At 45.2% G+C, this 16,227-nt stretch overlaps 1 protein-coding gene across 1 annotated transcript in view; it reads right to left on the reverse strand.

The window, feature by feature from the left end:
- Positions 1-5,462: 5,462 nt before the first annotated feature.
- rims1a (regulating synaptic membrane exocytosis 1a) overlaps positions 5,463-16,227 on the reverse strand; it is a 51,086-nt gene continuing 40,321 nt past the window's right edge. The window contains exons 20-30 of the mRNA XM_068327095.1: positions 15,373-15,456; positions 13,691-13,756; positions 11,237-11,346; positions 11,022-11,143; positions 9,383-9,543; positions 9,085-9,296; positions 8,039-8,071; positions 7,243-7,405; positions 6,935-7,149; positions 6,724-6,863; positions 5,463-6,116 (exon numbers count right to left, since the gene is read on the reverse strand). Coding sequence (XP_068183196.1) covers positions 5,898-6,116; positions 6,724-6,863; positions 6,935-7,149; positions 7,243-7,405; positions 8,039-8,071; positions 9,085-9,296; positions 9,383-9,543; positions 11,022-11,143; positions 11,237-11,346; positions 13,691-13,756; positions 15,373-15,456 — 1,525 coding nt within the window. The 3' untranslated portion in view covers positions 5,463-5,897. The remainder of the gene's footprint in view (positions 6,117-6,723; positions 6,864-6,934; positions 7,150-7,242; positions 7,406-8,038; positions 8,072-9,084; positions 9,297-9,382; positions 9,544-11,021; positions 11,144-11,236; positions 11,347-13,690; positions 13,757-15,372; positions 15,457-16,227) is intronic.

A 16,227-nucleotide genomic window follows, 5' to 3' on the forward strand; every position in this document is an offset into this window, starting at 1 on the left:
GGGAAGGAAAAGAAAAGTTAGGGGAATGGTCCACAATGAAAACACACTACATATGTTCAGGGAGGATGATGGAGGTATGTAGAGAGCAGGACTTGAACCCTGCTCCCCTGACTGCTAAGCTTGTGTTTAAAGCATTGAGCTATAGCTTCTTGGTGGTGACTGTGGGGAGACGCAGTTCTTAGGAAAACTTTGGTTAGAAGAATGTTTAAAGAAGAAGTGGTCCGGTTGGGGTTTGAACCCTCGATCTCAAGTTGTAAGGTACCGACATTACCTCTACACCACTCTGGGGCCTGCTGACAATGGGAAAATAGCTAATCCGATTCAGAGGGGTTGGGATGAGGGGAAAGAAGAGGAAAATTTTGGAATTGGCAGATTAGAGACGTGTGTGTGTGTGTGTGTGTGTGTGTGTGTGTGTGTGTGTGTGTGTGTGTGTGTGTGTCTGTGTGTGTGGTGGGGGGGGGGTAGGGTTAGAAAAATCAGGGGTCAGGGTTAGGGTTAGAGGTTAGGGTTATGGTTAGGGATAGAGTTTAGGGTTAGGGTTAGGGTTAGGGTTAGGGTTAGGGTTAGAGGTTAGGGTTAGGGGTTAGGGGTTAGGGTTAGGGTTAGGATTAGGGCTTGGGTTAGGGTTAAGGTTAGGGTTAGGGTTAGGGTTATGGTTAGGGGTTAGGGTTAGGGTTATGGTTAGGTTAGGGTTATTGTTAGGTTAGGGTTAAGTACAATAAGATACGTAGTTCCTTAAAAGAACTACGAAGTGCACTGGCACATGGGGCCCAGGAGTGGGGTCACTTTAAGATGCCGTGAATTCAAACAGGAGTTAAAATCAATTAGAATCAATTAAAATTAGGGAAGGGAAAAGAAAAGTTAGGGGAATGAGGAAAAACTGGGGGAAGTGAGGTAAATGGATTTTCAAATTTAAAAAGCACTCTTGTAAAAAGAAAGCGGAGCAGGAAAGAGTTAAAAACATTGGAATAAAATAATAGTTAATAAGGTCCACAATAAAAATGTTCAGGGAGGACGATGGAGGTATGTAGAGAGCAGGACTTGAACCCTGCTCCCCTGACTGCAAAGCTTGTGTTTAAAGCATTGAGCTATAGCTTCTTGGTGGTGACTGTGGGGAGACGCAGATATAGGGAAAACTTTGGTTAGAAGAATGTTTAAAGAAGAAGTGGTCCGGTTGGGGTTTGAACCCTCGATCTTAAGTTGTAAGGTACCGACATTACCTCTACACCATTCTGGGGCCTGCTGACAATGGGAAAATAGCTAATCCAATTCAGAGGGGTTGGGATGAGGGGAAAGAAGGGGAAAATTTTGGAATTGGCAGATTAGAGACGGGTGTGTGTGTGTGTGTGTGTGTGTGTGTGTGTGTGTGTGTGTGTGTGTGTGTGTGTGTGTGTGTGTGTGTGTGTGTGTGTGTGTGTGTGTGTGTGTGTGTGTGGTGGGGGGGGTAGGGTTAGAAAAATCAGGGGTTAGGGTTTAGGGAAAGAGGGGGAGATGGGTGTTTGAGGTTAGGGAAAGAAGCAGCTAGAAAGAAAGAAAAAAGAGAACTGTATTTATATATTTTTATAGATACAAATAGATATTTAAATAAATAAATAAATAAATAAATAAATAAAATAACAATAATAAACAACCAATTAGTGATAGAACAAAATTTTAGGGCCCCTTCTGGTAAGAGAACAATTCAAAATATGATCTGAATAATAATAAGTATTTTAGTTAAGTGCTATGTTATTAAAATATGTACAATTAATAAGTAAAATGAAACATGCAGTTGAAGACAAAAGTAATCATTTTAAAGAAAGGAGTTTCACTCAATTCAGGGTGAACTCTAACCCTAACCCTAACTCTATCCACCAACCCTAACTCTAACCCTTAATCCTAACCCTAACTCCTAACCCTAACCCCAAACCCTATCCACTAACCCTAACGCTAACCCTTAAACCTAACTCCTAACCCTTAACCCTAACCCACTAACATTAATCCTATCCACTAACCCTAACGCTAACCCTTAAACCTAACCCCTAACCCTAAACCCTAACCCTAATCCTGGTTGATCGGTTGTTCTATAAAAATGTATTTTTTTTACCATTCGATTGCTCTAAAAAACATTTTTTCAGTGCGTGGTCCGTCGGTCTAATAAAGTTTTTTTTGGGAACTTCGTCCGGTCCAAAAAGTGGTTTTGTTTGGGTCAGTCAGTCAATCATAAAAACATTTGTTTTGGTGGGTCATTAGGTCTTTAAAAAAAATTTTTTTTTTTGACCAGCCGTTTGGTCTAAAAAAATGTGTTTTTGGAAGTTCCGTCGGTCAAAAAGTTTTTACCTTCGGTTGGTCTAAAAAAAATTTTTTTGGAAGTTTGGTCGTTCAAAAAAATTATTTGTTTAGTCGGTCGGTCTAACATTTATTTTGGTCAATAGGTTGGTCTTAAAAAAGCTTTTTTTTTTCGACTGTTCGATCAGTCTAAAAAAATTTTTTTGGCTGTTCAGTTTGAAAAAAATTTTTTTTTTCGGTCGGTCGGTCAATTTAAAGAAAATTTTTTTGGTCAGTCAGTCGGTCTTAAAAAATTTTTTTTTTGAAGTTTGGTCGGTCTACAAAAGTTTTTTTTGGCAGGTCAGTTGGTCAAAAATAAATTTTTGTTCTGTCAGTCGGTCGGTCTAAAAAAAAAGTTTTTTTCGAAGTTCAGTCGGTCAAAAAAATTTTTTTTTTCAACCGGTCAGTCAAAACATCTTTTTTTTAATAAATAAAACTCCATACCGCTCCTGAGAACTGAAAACAAACCGGTCCGCCGGCCCCCCCCCAGGAGACGACAGGAGCAGCTCCAGACTGGTGTAAAAACTAGTCCCCTTATATAATGAGAGGATTCGCTCAGAGTTTTTATGAATAAATTACTGATAAACTGGACCCGATTCGACCCGAGTAAATGCGGATTCGGGTCAGCAGCAGGTGGGTCTAATTGTTATTTCCTCTGTGGACTGATTGTGAGGGGGTGGAGCTACAGGTGTGTTCCACCTACCTGTCAGAGTGTTTATGTGTTTACAGATATATAAGAGGAAATGAGTCAACAATGCGTTCCGGTGGATTTGTGGGAGGAACATGAGTGGAAAATGTTCTGATCTTAAAACGTTTCTGAAAAATAAAGACGTGTACAGATAGATGTTTGACATTCATCAAGAAGTTTTTATTAAGTCATTAAAAGTCACCACTAGGGGGCAGAAACAGCCTGAAATGAGGTCAGCGTTTGAACTACAGCAGAACCTGGTGATACGAGTTGAACCCGTTCTGTGACTTAACTCTTAGGTCAAACAATATTTAATCATTTAAAATAAATAATTTTAATTCGTTCCAACGTTGTAAAAAAAAAACCCAAACCCCCTGCAATCTGAAAAAAAAAATTCTTATCAACCGATAGACATGCAGATTTTACACGTGTATAATTAATTATATATAAATTACGTGAACAATGATAAAGAATGAAAAGAAACCACCAACGAGAGCTGATGCTGTATCCATCCACCAACACGTGGAAAAAAAAATAACTCAAATAACTCGTATCTCCAGGTTCTACAGGAAGTCCTTCTGAACAGATGTTTATGTACTTTATTTCTGCATGTTTAGCTAAAACTTAAGTCTATAAAATCTATAATTCTGTCAGATAAAATCAGTGGAACCAAAACAAACATCCAGAAGTCGAGTTTGATCCGACCGGAACGCTTCTGGATCCAGGAGAAGCTGGAAAAGAAAACATTTCTGCCTCTTGAATCCAGGTTAATCCCACAAACCTGAAGGAGGCCTGAGGAAAAAATGCACAAGGAGGCAGTGTGTGTGTGTGTTTTCCATTTCCTAATCCCATGAACTCAACACACACATGCACACACACACACACACACACACACACACGAGACAGAAGTGTGTTCCAACAGCTGGATTCTTGATCCCACCGGTTGGCTCCAAGGAAAACGGGACGAAAAACTTTTAGCCGTCTCTACCTACCTGGCTCGCATCCTCCATCGCCGTCGCCGTGACAACCAAGAACGTGAGACGAGGCAGTTTGAAGACGCCACGCTCTTCTTCCACACAGTCTTTATTTGTAAATCATAAAAATGAACTCTTGAATATAAAACATACACATCAGTAGAGCCACATCTGTTATACAAACAAGAACTGTTGCAGTGAATTCTTTAGTCTTTCGTCTAAAATCATGGTTTGGGAGTGTGTGTGTGTGTGTGTGTGGGGGGGGGGTGTTAGGGTTAGGGTTGGGGGTGGGAGGGGCCGTGGGCTGTAAACAATCAGTATCCCTGGAGTAATACTGACAAAGGAAAGGGCAGTCGGCCACACCGCCGGGGCGTCAACAGAAACGTCCACAAAACGCGTCCGTTGGTTTCAGGAGTCCAGACCGATCGCAAACAACAGGGGGGTGGGCGGGGTTAAAAAGAAAAGCTTGTTTCCAATTGGTTCTGCTAGTTTATTCTGCAACCGGGTGTCCAAAAAAATAAAAAATAAAAAAAAAGGGAAAAAAGGTCTGTTAGCGCCCCCTTGTGGCTCGGCGCCGCTCAGCGGCTTCCGGCACATCGACAGGACGCAGAATTCCCCTCCGACCAACCTGGGAATGTTGGTGTGAACTCGTCCTGATTGGTATGTACAGGTGTGTGTGTGTGTGTGTGTGTGTGTGTGTGTGTGTGTGTGTGTGTGTGTGTGTGTGTGTGTGTGTGTGTGTGTGTGTGTGTGTGTGTGACGGTTGTGCAGTCAGATACACTCTTTTTATATTCATATATCTATATCTTTATAATTGATATTCATATACATTGATCTGTTTTACACACATTCTGGTTCTCGGTCTCCGTTTAGACGCCTACGCTCTCGGGGTGGGGGTGGGGGGGGGGGGGCGTGGGGGGGGGGTGGAGAACAGCAAGTTAAAAAAAAACAGAACACAAACAGAACCTTGTTGTTATTGTTGGGGGGGGGGGTTTGTTTGTTTTTGACTTCCTATTTCGACCCAGAGCGGTAGGCGTGGCCTGGCTGGAGTGGATTCCCCCCTTTTTCTATTGGTCCGCTCCCGTCTATGGGGGGGGGCGGGCGGGGCATGGCTTGGCGTTTTCTCGGTTTGTCTTCATATTCAGTACGAGCAAACTGTACAAGAACATGCAACATACAAGCTGGCCTAGAGCTATGTGGAACCAACACAGTCTGGTCTTCTTCTTTTTTTTTTAACCGTTTTTGTTTTTGGTTTTTTTGAGAATTGTTCATTTTAATTTTGTTTCGTTTTTTTTTTTATTTTACAAAAAAACAAAAAAAGTAGAGAACAAAACAAAAAAAACAAACAAACAAACAAACAAACAGAACTGAAGAAACGTGCATGCTGCTTAGGGGGCGGGGTCAGGGGCGGGGCTTCCCCGAGTCATGCTGCTCCCTCCTAGCAGGGGGGTAGGGGGGGGGGTTTGGAAAGGGGAGGATTGTGTGTGGGGGGGGGTGCCTCTCTTGTGCTTGCTTTCACCAGGCTTAAGCGTGTGCACGTGAACGTGCACGCTCCCGGACCGCCGCAACGTAGTTAACCCCTTCAGACGTCAACCAATCCCTGTGCAAGAGCTCTACTCTGATTGGCTGGAGGGCTACTGGGTGTGGGGGGGGGGGAACAAAGAAAGCAAAATGCATGGGAAAATAAACGGCGAACGAAGGAGTGGGGGGGCGGTGTGAGACGTGATTGTCAGACTCCAGCTAAACTCTGATTGGCTAGTTCTCTCGCTCGTTCCCTGTCGCTCTGTCTGGCTGTTCATTGGTCGACCGAGAGCTCGTCGTTGCCCGGGGCGACGTCTTGCCTCGGCTTGGTTCTGGTCCAGCGGCTGTGGTCCATATAAGGGATGTTTTTTTGGGATGGGCGGGGCTTGTGGTCGCCACTCAGATCACTACGACCGAACGCCCGGTGGCGGTCCTGAGCTGTCCAATGACGTCTGAGACGCCAGCCGCGTGAGCGGAGCTAATGTAGGGTCCACCAATGAAGACGGTGGGAACAGTTTGTACCAGCCAATCACCGTGCTCGAGAGGTCCAGCTCCTCCAATAGGATCTGTGCTACGCCCATGAAACACTTGTGGTCCAGCCGCCCGTAGTCGCCCCAGACGATCACCTGGAGGAGAGAACGGCAGACGGGAGTCAGCGTATCCTAGCAACCGTCAAGGATTCATCAACGCTTCCTGACCAGACAGGAAGTCCGAGTCATTAGAAAAAATTAAGGTGGAGACACTTTTCAAGTCCAAGATTCATTATTCAGGTCAAGTCACATGTTTTTGTAAGAGGGAAAATATTTAAATCCCTTCTGTCAAGACTCCAAACGATCCTCCTCACCACTGCCTCTAATCCGTCACCACTGTCTCTAATCCATCACCACTGTCTCTAATCCTCACCACTGTCTCTAATCCTCACCACTGTCTCTAATCCGTCACCACTGTCTCTAATCCTCACCACTGTCTCTAATCCTCACCACTGTCTCTAATCCTCACCACGGTCTCTAATCCTCACCACTGTCTCTAATCCTCACCACTGTCTCTAATCCCTCCACCCATTCCAGTCAAACATGTTAGAAATCCAGACCTAGAGACTGAAGTCTGACTCTTTGGGATGATTTTCTGTTTGCGTTGCATTAAATGGTTCCAAAGAAGTTTTTATTGAAAAAGAAGTTTTTTTATTCCTTGTACCCCCCCACCACCACCACCACCAGGAATGCTGGGGGTTACCTGGAGCACCTTCCCCTGGGGGCTCTCGTCAAAGAGCAGGTGCTGCTGGTAGAGCGGCTCCAAGGTCTTTCGTGCAATCTTGGTTTTCTTTTTGGCTTTGCAGGTTCCGTTATCCAGCAGGTACACCTTCACGTAGGGGGCTGAGGACGGACAGGGGGGGTCAGACAGGAAGTGGCTTCACGTTGAAGCATTTAGTGTGCATGTGGGTTACCTGGGAGGGATTTGGAGCCCGGTTTGGGGCTGAGACCTCTCGCCCGGATCACCTCCACCTCCAGCTGGCCCTTCTTGTCCATCAAGCCGATCTGAACATCGCCCATGGCGGGCGTCGCCAGCGTTTGCCGGCCCACCAGCTGACCAGGACCCAAACCGTCCAGGAAGTCGCTGAACTGACTGTCGGCGCCCAAACGCATCCCTGAGAAGATCAGACTGACACACACACACACACACACACACACACACAAAGTCAAGTCGAGGGGGAAACCAACGCTAACACCACCGCTCCGCTAACGGTTCACCTACTTCCCCTCAGAGCTGTAGCTGTTCATGCTGCCGTCGGTGGACTCCCTGCTGGCCTGGCGGTTCATGGCCGACCCCCCCCGCGGATACTCCACCGCCATGCCGGTCTCCACGCTCCTCTGGATGCTGCTGCTGCTCTTACCCACCTTCTTCCCAGCGGACACCTCTGCGGGCCGAAGAAGCATTAAAACCATTTTAAACGCCGGTGTCTCAAGTCACATGACCAGGAAACTGATCCCATGCAGACTCACGTTCCGTCGTGATCTCACCAACATCCCAGAACATACGTGTTAAATCCCATCATGCTAACAAAAAAAAAGGCTGGTGTTTCAAATCTGGACTTTTTGTTTTTGTTTTTTTTGGGACTTTTTGGAGATCAGGGACTATTTTTTGTTACTTTAGTGATGAGGTCACTTCAGGAAATCACATGACGTCTCAGTCGACCCCCCCCACCAACTGAAGCGTCCATCACTCATTCATCCAGACGTAAAAGGAGGAGTTCAGCTCTTTTCCCAGCCTGCTGTTGTCACAAACAACTTCCTGTCAGTCCAGATTGGTTACTTTGGTCCAATCAGAGAGCAGGCTGCAGACCTGAACCCTCCTTTTAACATACAATGGTGACGGGAGGGGGTGGAGTAAGGAAGCGTGCCGGAGACATAATTCAGGAGTGGGGGGGGGGTGCATGGAACTGTTTCAGAGCTATCATCTATCCCGGTGTGGGTTTCTCTGCATCTCATACAACGTTCCACTACTACTTCCTGTCTGACTGTCTCGACTTCCTGTCTCGCTACTGCTTTACCTTTCTGTCTGTCCGCCGCCTTACCCGCCGCCTCTGAAATAACACACAACAACGACAACAACAACAACAACAACAACAACAAAGCCGATAAACAACAACATCAGGAACAACAGCAACATTGGAAACACAAGCAGTGAAGATCTAGATCACGTGTGTCAAACTCAAGGCCCTGGGGCCAAATGTGGCCCACCACATCATTTTAAGTGGCCCACCAGAGCTTACTCTTCTCAAAAACTGACAGGGCGTCTTATAATCCAGTGCACGTTATATATAACACTTTTTTAGAATATGCCATCCATTGAAGGTGCGCCTTATAGTGCGGAAAATACTATTTGTTTTTCTGTGTAACTGTAATGTTTGTAACTCCAACTGTAATGTTTGTAACTTGAATAAGTAATAAATTCAGTTATTTAACATTAAAGAGTAGTTACATTTATGTTACATCACAATGAGTTACATTTTGGTTACATTTATTAGTTACATCTGGTTCTTTGAGGACAAACGTTATGGTGATGACGATGTGATGCTGATGTGGCCCCCCCTCGCTGAAAATGAGTTTGACACCCCTGACCTAGCTTGTTGTCAACCTGTTTGTAATACGAGAGTTTGCGTTTTGTCCTGGACGAGTTCCACATCCATCGATCGCGTCAGCGCGTTATGCCATCTTGTGCGGATCGCCCGCCGTCGTCTTCAGCCACGTAAAAAGTCAATCGCGCTTTTGGATTATCTTATTTTTCCGATAAACAAAAATCGTCTTGCCAGCAGAACGCCTTGAAGGATGTCGTTGGGATGACGCTCTTAAAAAATAAAGCTGCATCAGCTTTAGAGTAAACATTTTATATCAGGCTTTTGACTTGTCTTCAAAAAGCGAATTATTTTATAGGCGTATAAAACGGACTGGACGCCAACGAGGCTGCCAATCGTCTTGGCAACGGAATCTGCTAATTTACAGTAATGGGGTGATGGTGGTGGATTGCCCATGGCGGTGATGGGTCTTCCTGTCCACGTGTGTCGGTGCGCTGACTCCGCCCCCTCCCCTCCCTCACCTGTCTGGCTGAGCTGCGAGGTGCTCCGGCTCCGTCTGGACGGCAGAATGGCGACGACACGTTGGCTGAGGCTCGAGCGCCGCTTCTTGATGCCGCTCCCGAGGCTCCCGAGCGCCGTGTCTGATTGGCTGCCGTCGGCGTGCTCCATGCCGTAGATCTCGCCGCTCACGCTGGTGCTCTTCATCATGTGGCGGCCCGTCGCGCGCATGGCCCTGGAGGTCATACCGCCACCCGAAGGGTTAAGTCATGTGACTTACAAAAGGAGTGACGTGAGCGTCAGAGCGAGGGGCGGCGTTACCTGAAGCGTCCCCGGGGTCTCTCTGATTGGATGGACATGTAGCTGGTGCTACTGATGCGAGAGGCACTGCTGGTTCGAGAGATGGCTGACACGTCGCTGACATCACTGTCTGAGGACTTATGGGAAACGTTTTCGCTGCTCCTCCTCTGGTCCTTGTAGAGCTGCGGGAAGCAAATCAATAGACGTGATCAGCAGATATCCAATCAATCCAATCCACTTTATTTCTATAGCACGTAACACAATGAACATAACGCAATTAAATAAGATATGAAACAGAAATTCAAAAAAATAAGTTAAAAACGGAAATAAAATCAGATAAAAACAATTAAAATAATGTGAAATAATGTACGAAATCAACACTCTCGATGGTACGTAACGCCAGAGAAAAGAGGTAAAAAAAAAAATCAATATCAGAAGAGATCAATCACGGTAAGCAAATATATAAATATATAACAGTAAGTAAAAATATAACTTATATTTGTTGTACCAGGGTATTATTATTATTATTATTATTATTATTATTATTATTATTATTATTATTATTCCCTTTCCCCTCATGTATTAATTTTCTTTAATGTATGTTCTCCATGTTTGTTTGTCTGAATGCTGCTACAACATGTGAATTTCCCAGTTTGGGATCATTAAAGCTAATCTAATCTAATCTAATCTAATCTAATCTAATCTAATCTAATCTAATCTAATCTAACACTTGCTCCCCATCAGCGCTGATGTGCATTTTGGTGTCTTTCAGCTTGCTGTTTTGGTTCACCGCTGTAGTTCTCACTGGATCAGGTGCCAGGTGACACCACGAGGCTGCCGACCTTTGACCTTCCACACACACCCGTCTAATCCGTGGAGCAGGAACTAACGTTTCACGCCCCGTAACCTTAATGGATCCTGACTAATGAGATGTGTTTTTGCATGACCTCAGACGTTTCTTCGCTGTTAATACGCTCTGTCGTCACTTAAACACAACCTTTATCTGCTCATTTAAAGTCCACACGCGAACATTAACGCCTTCCGTACACGTCTCCACCCCCCCACACACACCGACCCCCCCCCCACACACACACACACACACACACCGACGTTTAAACCGGTTTGCATGGATGATCTGCGCTGTCAGGTTGAAATGATTTCACATTCCGTCAAATTGGGGGGGGGGGGCGGCGGCGTGATGTCGTACATCACGCAGATGGCGCTGACATGATGCATACAAAGAAGGGGGGGGGGGGACCGCTGGCTTGTAGATGCGTGTGAAATCCGGGACATCACCATTAAACTGTCAGCTTTCTGTTAAGGTAGTGATAGAAAAGCAGCCGCGCACACACACACACACACACACACACACACACACACACACACACACACACACACACACACACACACACACACACACACACACACACACACACACACACACACTTCTTGAGCGACTGCCCAGTTGGAACCGATTCATTTTATGGAGTGGTCCTCAACCATTTCGCCAACGGAATTTATTACTTTCTTGAGACAGTAAATGCAATTCGTGGTGATGGAACATTATCCCCTCCCCCCCTCCAATCTCCTGATGAGGTTGTTTTTCTTTTAAGTAAACCATCAGGATAAATAAAACACACACACACACACACACACACACCTCCCGTTTGTTCTTGAGGGATCGGTCCAGCTCCTGTTGGCTGGAGGTGGCGACGACGGCCGATGCCCGGTTGGAATGAACCCTCATCTGGAGCTGCCGGACGCACTCCTCTGCTACCAGGGCTGCACAGCAAAAAAAAATAAAAAAACACAAGACGCCGTGACCTTTGACCCCATCGGACAGGTAAGCGCCCGCTAGCGTAGCGGTTAGCTTACCTTGCTCTACAGTGTTGCTCTTGGGGGGAAGCTGGGGGAGTTGCCTCGCTCTGCGGGCCGAGGACGACGTCACCGAGGAGGAAAGAGACGAACCACCTTGGAGGTGGCCCCTGGATGAAGTGATGAAATGATGTGGGGGGGGGGGGCAAATGAATGAAAGAAAGGATGAAAAGAATGGAAATAAGAAAGAGAAACGACATTAAAGTTCGTTTCACACGTCATTTATTTGTATTTTGGAATTAGGAGCGCTTGAAATTCACCTGGAAACCGAGCAAAAGAAGAAAGAGTTACTAACTCCCTGTTTCAAAATGCGCGTAAAGTGGAAGAATGCGGTCGCAGGGAGAGAAATAAACTCAGACGTGGAAGTGAAAGGAAAGCAATAAAAGCTTCTGGAGGAAGAAAAACCAGTGGCAGCCACATTATCGACGGGGGGGGGGGGTCGATAGCGAGGGATCCTGTCGCAGGACAGAGCGGCAAATAAAGATTCAGACAGTCAAAGAAACACAAAGAGGGAAGCGCTGAAGCACAAACGCTGTAATCTATCAGGAGAAGAGCCGACAGCAGCACACATGCTTCCTATTACTCTGTAAATGACCTGTTAATAGTTTGCAAATATTCCCACTGCCAACATAGCTAGGGGGTGGGGGGTGGGGGGTAACAACGTCTGCCTGCTGGTGTTTAACTAACACACCTCACAACCCGGACGAGGCAGTCAGAGACCCCAACATCCTCTGGCTTCCTGGAGATGTTGCTTTTTCTTTTGTGACTATATCTCATCATGTTTCAGAGATGTGCACCTAAAAAGGTATAAAAGTGAAAATTTGACCTTGACCTAGTTTTTCGAGGTTAAAAATCCGCGATGAGGTGAAGTCGCAAGCATTGATGTGCGAATGCAACTTACCACATTTTGTATCTTTTCGGGTGCAACATTCTGGAGACGGACAATAAAAACTTTGAAAATACAGTATTTTCCGCACTATAGGTTCACCTAAAAGCCCTTAATTTTCTCAAAAACCAACAACGCCTAATAATCCAGTGCACTTATATATGAAAAAATAGTGAGTGAGCCTTATAGTCCAGTGAGCCTTATAGATCAGTGAGCCTTATAGTCCAGTGTACCTTATAGTCCAGTGTACCTTATAGTCCAGTGTACCTTATAGTCCAGTGAGCCTTATAGTCCAGTGAGCCTTATAGTCCAGTGAGCCTTATAGTCCAGTGAGCCTTATAGATCAGTGAGCCTTATAGTCCAGTGAGCCTTATAGTCCAGTGAGCCTTATAGTCCAGTGAGCCTTATAGATCAGTGCGCCTTATAGTCCAGTGTACCTTATAGTCCAGTGTACCTTATAGTCCTGTGAGCCTTATAGTCCAGTGAGCCTTATAGATCAGTGCGCCTTATAGTCCAGTGCGCCTTATAGTGCGGAAAATACTGTAATCAGAGGTCAAATAAGCAAAAACGATATGATAACTTTGACCTTGGGAAAACTTAGATTGTGTATTAATAGTAGCGTGTGCACATGGTTTAATAACATTTGCACCTTCAATGTTTTTCTGAAAATTAGTTAGTTAGTTAGTTAGTTAGTTAGTTAGTTAGTTAGTTAGTTAGTTAGTTAGTTAGTGTGCACACATGTAACAAAGACAATAGATCAAAGCACTAGCTATCCGGTTCCTGAGATATGTGCAAATTTTTTTTAAAAAGTTTAAATTTGACCTTGACCTAGTTTTCTCAAGGTCATCATCTCATTTTTATCCCCTTTGCTGCCTGAATAATCTGCTTTTTGTTTCATCTTTCTGTCTGCAATGGTTGTGAAGATATTTGGTGGACAGACAGAGAGACGGACGAATTCCGATGAGATTCCGATCGGGGATTAGATTCCGATCTGGATTGGAGGTCAAAGATATGGATTGATATGGACCCACCGGTTCAGTTCAACACTGATCAGACTTCTACTTTTACAATCGGATGAAGAAATGATGCCGCTTGAGGAATCGACAACGACACAAACACGACAGCAGCCACGTCACAGCAAAGGCAGATGGGTAAAAGTACGAGGCGTGGTTCTATCTAGAGTCTCTACTCAAATCAGAACAAGGGGGTACATAATGTGCGGGGGGGGGTTCCCCTCACCAAGGGGCCGCAGCGGCGCCTTCTTTCCTCTGGAGCCCCTTAAGATGGAGGTGGGCTTGATTCTGGTGCACAAACACACACACACACACACACACACACGTGGAGTCACAAGAGCGCGATACAAACCCAAGAAGCCCGGCGAACACGAGGCGTGAGCGACAAACAGGAAGTAGAAAAAAAAATGGAGGGAGGAAAGAAAGAAAAAAAAGCAACAGAACATGAGTGAGCGTAAAAACTTTAAGATGACATTCATCATCTTTTTTGGGGGTGAGGGTGGGGGGACCCCCATTCCTTTTTGATGTGTGCTGAGCGGACAGGACACGCCTTACCTGCCGCTGTCACACAGCTTCCTGCCCAGAGTGGGACACTCAGGTGTTTCCAGGGTCCGAGGATGCCTGGAGGACGACGGATGAGGGAAAGGGGAACGATGCACCAAAGAACAAAAAAAAAAAAGACGGATGGACAGATGAGAGGATGGAGGATACATCATTTACAGTCTGTCAGGATTGGGGGTTGGGGAGGGGGAAAGCTGTCACTGGACTTATAAGTTTATGATCTGGAAAACAGGAAATAGGGGACATGCTGTGATGGATGGCGCCGAAGCGATGAAGGCTGTCTGAATGTCTTCTGGGTGAATTAAAGCACGACTCCACATCCTCCATTCATGAGCATGAATATGAAACGGATGACACGCCCACACGTCTGATGTAAATTGTGGATGATGCGGATCCTGTCGTCAGGGAGACGCGACACCCACAACAAGAAAAAAACAACAAAACTCATCTCTGAGAGGCTATAGCAAGGAAAGATCACATGACTAACCCACCGACCACGAACAGCAACGAAAGAAAAGCCACGAAAGCCACAACCGGAGAGGGGAAAAGTGTCGCCGCAGCGCTAAAGGAACGGGTTACAAACCAGGAAAACACATGTGTCAAACTCTAAGGCCCGGGGGCCAAATGTGGCCCTCCACATCATTTCATGTGGCCCGCGAGAACATTAAAGGTCAGAATGTCTAAAAATAAATAAGTCAAAAGTGTGCTTGGAGCAAAAACTACATTTCCCACAATGCAATAACCACAAAAAACGTTTCAAACAAAGTTATCGTCCTAACTTGCGTCTGATGTTATTTTTCTTTATTGATTGATAGTTTGATCCTTGATTGACGGAGTTCCGTGGGTTTAATAACCCGACAAATTAAAAGGATTTATGTTCGAACAGAGAAACAAACAAACATGTTTGTTCGGTCCGACTGTAACATTTGTAACTCGAATAAGTAACAAATTGTGAATTAATTGAGTTACATTTATGTTACATTACATTGAGTTACATTTATTTACATTTATTAGTTACATCTGGCCCCTTGGAGGACAGCCGTTACGCTGATGTTGGCCCTCGGTGAAAACGAGTTTGACACCCCCACCCCAACCCCCCCGCTCTACACAATGAGAGTCAATCAAAGAAAAACCTTTATTTTGAAAGGGTGTTTGTGTTCCCTGTCACTGTGCGCAGCTCGCTGATCACAAAGCAGGAGTTCAGGGTTAGCGACAGGAAGCTACAGGTGACGGACAGTTTGTCATTTCATCTTGTATCTGAAGAGTTCAAAGTAATAGTTTTAAAATGATTTGTTTCCAGATTTGGATGAAATAAAGTTATATTTCTTAATATGACACAAGATAAAATCACATATTAGACTTTTATAGGAAGAAAAAGAGTTGGAAAAGTTTCACTTTCTACCAGCTAGTCACAGAAATCAGAGATGGATGTTAGTTGAAAGTCGGAGGTAGAGCTTGACGTCCGCCTGAACCCCAATAAGACCCGACTGAACCCGGAGGAGTTCAACCCCCCCCCCCCTCCATGACAAATGAGTTATGTTACTGAAATAAAATAATAATAATTTAAATGTCTAAATGTTTTTGCTCCTATTGATCTTAACGGGTCTTAACGGCGTGACGTTCGAAGGCGTGAGTCAAGCTCTAACAGGAAGCAGCTGGGCTCCACAAACGGATACCTGTCATCCTCAGGGGACGCATGTTGGATTAGAATCCTGGGACTCGCTGGACGTCTCCGGGGCAACGAGTGGGACAAAGGTTTTCTGAGCGTACACACACAGAATATGTCACCCATGTGGTCAAAGGAGCAATCCATCACAAAATCACAAATATTCTCTAACTGAAGACGCTGCCAAGAAGCCGAGACTACAGGATGGGGTATGTTTTTGGCCACAAGGGGGCAGTAGAAGAAGTTCTAAACACAACAAGGAAATAAAATAACCTCATATGAAGCAGATGAAGACTTATTGGCACACATTTGCTCATTTACAAATCCAGCAGACGTGGAGAAACATTAGAAGTTTCAAATTGTGTTTCAAATTTCTGTTTTGGTGTCCACAGAGTGCAGAGTTTGTGCTTGAGTCTTTAAAAGTCAACAATAGAAACAACTCCAATCAATTCCTACCTATTCTCTGAGGTATTTCGATTAAATTGAGTTTGAAAGGCAATCAATGAAACCCCAACAGGTTAGATCAGATCTGGTTGTCAGGGGTCATATCTGGTTGTCAGGGGTCATATCTGGTTGTCAGGGGTCAGATCTGGTTGTCAGGGGTCATATCTGGTTGTCAGGGGTCAGATCTGGTTGTCAGGGGTCAGATCTGGTTGTCAGGGGTCATATCTGGTTGTCAGGGGTCAGATCTGGTTGTCAGGGGTCATATCTGGTTGTCAGGGGTCAGATCTGGTTGTCAGGAGTCATATCTGGTTGTTAGGGGCCGGATCTGGTTGTCAGGGGTCCAACTGTGACCTCGTAATCATACCGACACTGACAGGTCAATGAAGGCGTGATATGTCAGCTACATGACTAAGCTAAGCTA

This window comes from Antennarius striatus, chromosome 11, assembly GCF_040054535.1.
Source record: "Antennarius striatus isolate MH-2024 chromosome 11, ASM4005453v1, whole genome shotgun sequence".
In the NCBI taxonomy this organism is placed as follows: domain Eukaryota; kingdom Metazoa; phylum Chordata; class Actinopteri; order Lophiiformes; family Antennariidae; genus Antennarius; species Antennarius striatus.